Consider the following 6,283-nt stretch of genomic DNA (forward strand, 5'->3'; position numbering starts at 1 on the left):
ACTGCTCTGCACGGAGGTCTGGGCTGTCAGCTGAGGGCAATTATCATGGCAGCTACTGCCACCTTTCGCTATCGCGGAAGATAGTGACAAATGCCACACCACGACTGAGTACGGGAATTCCTAGCGGGGTAGCTGTCGAGCTTGGGTGCGAATGGCTCTGCAGTTCACCTATTCATGGTTCACTAATGCTCACGGCTAAATTACCAACGTAAGGAATTCAGCACTTGGTAATGAACAGCTGTCAATAAAGTCCTTTTTTATTTGTTTATCTTTGTTATAAATGCACCAAAATACACCTCAGTACAAAAACTATTTCAGTATTCACACTTGCCATATACACAAAAAATAATGACAGGCAACGATTCCAGCCGAACTTTACCTACAACGCCGCCGAAAAACGCCGCCATGGCAATAACCAAAGAAACCATCGCCATTGGAACACAAAGGCACAGCTCGACAGCAAGCAGCCAACCGAGAGGTCGCATCTCAGACATAAAATCCTGCTGAACCCCCACGACCTCATGCGTGCGGCAGCCGTCGGTAGGTCAGCCGGCGCCGCGGCGCCTGGCGGACGGCGGCGGAGGGCTCCGACCAGTGCGCTACTCGCTGCTGGAGGTGCCGGCGCCGTTCCGCGTGGGCCGGCGCGCGCCGTGCGGCCGCACCGTCACCTCCGACTTCCCCAGAGAGGCCATCTTCTGCACGTGCAGCGGGTATGGCTGGGTCACGACGCCTGACCGGTACAGCTCCTGGAGACGCAGCGCGTGCAGGTCTTTACAGCTGCCGGCTCCGCTCTGGGAGGGGGGGGGGGGGGGGGGAGCGGTACAGCTGCTGGAGGCTCGTGCAAGGTCTTAAGCCCCTGGGGACAATGTGTCTTGGGGTTAGTACAGCTCCCGATCACACCATGTCTGGAGGTCAGTACAGTTCCTGATGACACCACGTCTGGAGGTCAGTACAGCTTCTGATGACACCATGTCTGGAGGTCAGTACAGCTCCTGATGACACCCATGTCTGGAGGTTAGCACAGCCCCTGATGACACCATGTCTGGAGGTCAGTACAAATACTGATGACACCACGTCTGGAGGTCAGTCACAGCCCCCGATGACACCACGTCTGGAGGTCAGTACAGCTACTGATGACACCATATCTGGAGTTCAGTACAGCTACTGATGACATCATGTCTGGAGGTCAATACAGCTTCCCGATGACACCACGTCTGGAGGTCAGCACAGCCCTTGTGGACGCCGCATCTGGGAATCTGCACAGCCTCTGATGACACCATCTATGGACACTGACAGGTCGGCCATGGTGTGCTGGGGAACATAAGCGTAAATCACGACTGCAGTTATTTTTTAACGTTGTGGCTTGGGATCAATCCACGGCCATAGCCATCGATCTCCAGGTGCAGTTGAAGAAGGCAGTGTATGGGAGTGGGTAAGCCATGACCGCACATGCACACTGTTTAAATTGCCATGTTCCGCCTGCTAGTTTTACGAGCGTGCGCATATTTCCGTGCTCAAAAATGCTCCAGTCTTTCAGTTTGATTCATAATGATCTGCATGTGTGGCTTCGGGTTTAGAGCACCTGCTAAGCATAGCTTGTCGCGTGCGCGCTGAGCCCATCGCCCAAGTCGTGCCGACCAGTTCAATGGATAATCTTGTCCGCGCCCTTTCACCAGAAATAAATGCGGAGGATTCCACGTGCCGCAAAATGCTGCGACACGGCCGCCCCGGGCCTGGGTTGACCCTCGTTGGCCGGCTGCCAGCTTACCGTCCTTTCAGTCGGGCCAAACAATACGTCCGCTCTGGGGCTCGTACCCAGTGCCGTTAGACTGCGAGTCCAGCATCTTTCCCCTAGACCACGGGAGCTACAGTTGTGACACGGTTGTCTACAGATAGTGATACAAGAGAGGTGTTGAGCCCACGGTTTTTCGGTATCATGAATGCATATCTGTCATTCTGACACTTATCGACCTCCAATGCATCAGGAGGTATTGGCCTATAGACATGATCAAGCAAACATTGGTTATATTGTCAATACTCGACGCTTCGAGCTGTCCTCATGACCAAGAGCGCTGACTTCAATCGTTGCCATACGCACGACTTAAAACGTCCAGTAGTGACAATATAACTAATGTTTGCTGGATTGTTACGGCTTTAAACGGGTACCTCCTGTTGTATTGCAGGTAGATGACTCAGCATAAGAACCCTGAAAAACAGCGCAAGCATGCATTGGATAGCAGCGTTAGAGATACAACTCGAACGCCGCACATTTACGCTGCCGCGTCCACAACCAGGTCCAGACACAGCATCTAAAACTATCGTGCCTTGTAACTCTATTGCAGCTGTCCGTATCTCGAACTGGTTACTTTTAAATAGCTACTGCTAACTGGAATTATGTGGTCTCTTCCCCGCGACTTCATTTCAACTCGGACGTGTACAACTTCAACACGGCCGTTGCCCATTACCTGATGCAGGGACGAAAACCCTTGCTTCCTTCCCTGCTTTCAGCCTTACATGTCTCATCCAGGAAGGATACTAATCGCACTCAGCCGTATGTGCCCCATCCAGAGAGGAGGCGGCTCGCTCTCAGCACTCCGTGCCCCATCCAAGATGGAGACTGTTCGCTCTCAGCCTTACATGCCCCATCCAGGGAGGAGACTGTTCGCCCTGAGCGCTACATGCCCCATCCAGGGAGGAGACTGTTCGCTCTGAGCGCTACATGCCCCATCCAGGGGGGAGGCGGCTCGCTCTCAGCACTACGTGCCGTATCCAGGGAGCAGACGGTCCGCTCTCAGCCTTACATGCCCCATCCAGGGAGGAGGCGGTTCACTCTCATCCTTACATACCCCATCCCGGGAGGAGACAGCTTGCTCCCAGCTGGCCTGGACTCAGCCCGCTCACCTTCAAACTGCCGATGACGTCCTTTCCGACCAGAGAGACCTTCACGTCCAGCTCTGTGCCGGTGAGGCGCGGCACCTCGGTGGACGCGTGCGTCGTCTCCACCTGCGCATGCCAGATGAGCTCGGCTCAATTTCAGCAACGTAGCCAACGTGGCAGTGGCCACGGAACGCTCGACACAGACGCTCAGGCGGACCCTGCCGGTCGCTGCATAGCTGCGCTCATGTCAGTTGATTGTGCCTTGTTCATCGGCCGTATGTTCATACGGTCCCAATCGCATGTGCACGTATCATTTCATGCATGCACAGGCGTTCGCATTTACACAGCTGGCTCTCTGCTAACATATCGTTGATAAACAAGCTGGAAAGTAGCATGTGTCAGAGTATGTGACGCGTGCACATACAATTATATGCTTTCCCGCCGCACACGGGACGCGCCTCGAGGGAAACCTTGAACGCAACGCTGGTCAGGCCGTGCGACCTGACTGAGGCATCACAGTGAGGTCGGCTGCGGGCAGACGCCGGATCGGACGACGTCACGAAGCCGAGGTGTCGCCGACACCGGCGCGTCAGCCAGCTCACGTTGTAGGTGATGTTGGAGATGACCGGCAGCTCGGCGCCAGCCGGGCCGAACATCAGGTCGGCCAGTTGGTGTCTCTGCGACATGGCCAACGCCTGGACACGGTGCAGCAAACATCGGTCAGCAACCACGTGGCAGAGTGGAAAATGTATGGCTAGGTGGCTTGGATTTCCAATGAAGTGCAAATTAGAACGAGTTATACAGGTGGTTCTTAGAAGCCCTATTTATGCCACATCACAAATGATGCACTTCCATTAAATGTACGCAATGGGCTGGTGACATTTGCAATTTCAATCCTGATTGTTGTGCTTTACATTTTATTTACATTATGTTTAATTCTATTGCTCATGTTCATTTCATGTTTTTCATACTGCAAAAAACCAGCACCATGAAACAAAACAAACAATTGCACTCAGAGCACTGGTTTCATTGTGCCATTTTTAAAAGGCCTAAGTGTTATTTCACCTATGGTGCTTAGGCATCTTTCCCTTTGAATAACAGACTGGGGATGAAATCATGCTGGTGGTCTGAACCTCACTGGCCATGCAGAAATACACAAAAATAATAATTTACAAGGTCATCATGATATGCTAGCTTTGACAGTCTGACAAATGAACCTCCATAGCTATAGTTGCACACCATCTGCTTCATTGTGCACTCATATACTGTGCTGACTTCTTAGGCACAAATGCTACCATAGTTTTTCAGTACATGAAAGGCTGAAGTACATGCACATGATGGTGTCTGAAAAATCTGCATCTGCTAATGCCTTACACACCATGGGTCTCTGCACCCCTGGACTGTAGCTAGATAGAAGAAAATATAGTGAAGTCTAGCATGGCAAGATGAAGACAACTTTGGGTGACAGGAACTATTTCATATATTTTCTTCCATATGATGAATGACATTCTGGGATTATGCCATGATAAGGTGTGACATTTCTGGCATGAGCTGCCCATCCTCAACATCTGAGAGCATATATCCTGCATCCATGATACCTCGCTGTGTGCTAGTACCACCTGTGGCAAACTGCCACAACATTTTCTATAAATCATGCATGGAAGTGGAAGTGTGAATGTTTAAGTGAATGAATGTTGAATTTGAATGTCTTTGAATAATGCTAAAAGATGACAACCAAAATCACTAAACTTAAGCATAGACTGGCAATTGTCCTACTTCCAACAACTGATGCAAATTGGCTCAGGGTTTAATCTGAAGGCAATGCCATCAATGAAAAACTGGGATGAAGGCCAACAATTCAACTCATTGGAAATACATAAGATACATCTACACATATGGCCCTCCTTGTACACCCGTCTTTTAAAAATCATGTCATCTACATATAATCTACACCTACATGAATTACCACTGATGTAATGGATTATTTTTTAGACAGAATATATCTCCTAGCCAATATGCAAACAAAAGCTGCTGGAGATGTCGTTGTGTGGAGTTTAGAATAAAATGCCTTGTGACATGGCATAGCTTTATGTGTCATGTTAGAGAAATTGTTTCTATAATTTTGTGTAATGCAAATTATGAAAAGCAGGATTCTGAAGCATCACAATTGTCTAGCAAAACAAAATGGGACAATCAAATGCAAGTTGGCATCTAACATGTTGTGCTATGAATTGTATGTGTAGTTCCACTTGCTACAAAATGTCCTGGTAATTCACCTGGCTACAGATATATTGTCAGTATTGTTTTAATTTATGCAACATCACTTTGTGGCACAATTGATTCATCACTTATGTTTGGTGTGCTGGATATCTAAACAAAGAAAATAAAGCCACCTTCACTTCCTTCTATTTTTATAGTGCATCCCAGAAATGATAACATGACTACAATATCTTGTCTTCCTAATCTTTTAAATCAAAGTTCCCTGTGAAATGACAATTAAGATCAACTAAGGTGATAACTTCAATACCAAAGCTATTACCACCACTTTTGGATGGCTTAAAGGTGAAATCAAATCTTACTGAATCCTGAAACATGAACCTGGACCAGGGTTAACTAGCCAAAAAGACTGCTTCAGGTAAAAGATGGATCTAAATCTCTGGGATGTTCCTCTCACCAAACCAACCTCCTCAGATCCTTCATGTGTGCTCCCATGCCATCCCTCCGTTTCACTTATCTTAATGAGACACAAGTTATCACTTTATTGCAACACAAATATGCCTACTGCCAAAGTACCCATCCACATGGCCTGTGACTCAGAATTCAGAGAAGTTAAACATCACAGCCAGTGTCTCATGAGCCAGCTGATTAAAAAAAGCAATGACAAAACATGTGCAACCACATCTAAAGATATTAACAAGTGCTATACTCGACAGGCCTAGCCTTTAGGATCCAGCCGAGCATAACTTGTGAAGATAATATTCAGCCATCTAACCTTACAGTGTAATGTTTGAAACGGTTCCGAGATTTATCAAACATGAATGCCTTCATCTACAACCAAGCTGTGCAGCAAATCTATTCTCTTTTCAGCATTCGATCACCCATCTTTGACGATTAAAAGGAATGAAGTACATATGAAAATACATGCATGCACGGGCAATAGCTGTCTACTTCACCTTAATTTGCAAATATTCCAACACCGATCCAGTGCTTCAAAATCTACTCACCGCAAAGTAGACTTCAACTAAGGAGGTTTTGCATATTTTAAACTGACCGCTCAGCATTTGCCTACACTTCGCAGGTTTGAGCTCAAAGAAGGTCGCTAAACTACAGCTGTTCAACCGAGCTTCAAAAAACTGCTTCGCGAATTACGTCATATTTTTCGTTTATCACACGTCACCAATCCACC

At 48.0% G+C, this 6,283-nt stretch overlaps 1 protein-coding gene across 1 annotated transcript; it reads right to left on the reverse strand.

Annotated features, from left to right (window-relative positions):
• Positions 1–271: 271 nt before the first annotated feature.
• On the reverse strand, positions 272–6,081 carry LOC119089762 (uncharacterized). Its single transcript, XM_037212576.1, has 4 exons — positions 6,051–6,081; positions 3,480–3,572; positions 2,902–3,003; positions 272–746 (listed from the first exon to the last, which is right to left on the reverse strand). Exons 2-4 carry the CDS (start codon positions 3,561–3,563, stop codon positions 600–602), a joined length of 333 nt encoding a protein of 110 aa, XP_037068471.1. The 5' UTR covers positions 3,564–3,572; positions 6,051–6,081; the 3' UTR covers positions 272–599.
• Between the last annotated feature and the right edge of the window lie 202 nt (positions 6,082–6,283).

This window comes from Pollicipes pollicipes, unplaced genomic scaffold (genome assembly GCF_011947565.3).
Source record: "Pollicipes pollicipes isolate AB1234 unplaced genomic scaffold, Ppol_2.1 Scaffold_3087;HRSCAF=3621_pilon_pilon_pilon, whole genome shotgun sequence".
Taxonomy (NCBI): Eukaryota; Metazoa; Arthropoda; class Thecostraca; order Pollicipedomorpha; family Pollicipedidae; genus Pollicipes; species Pollicipes pollicipes.

Bases quoted from the DNA above. Each gene is read 5' to 3' on its own strand.
- LOC119089762 (XM_037212576.1), bottom strand. From the start codon at position 3,563: ATGTCGCAGAGACACCAACTGGCCGACCTGATGTTCGGCCCGGCTGGC. The intron at 3,004-3,479 runs GTGAGCTGGCTG...TGGCATGCGCAG, and splicing joins TCTCCAACATCACCTACAAC to GTGGAGACGACGCACGCGTC. The intron at 747-2,901 runs GTGAGCGGGCTG...CTGCGTCTCCAG, and splicing joins ACGTCATCGGCAGTTTGAAG to GAGCTGTACCGGTCAGGCGT.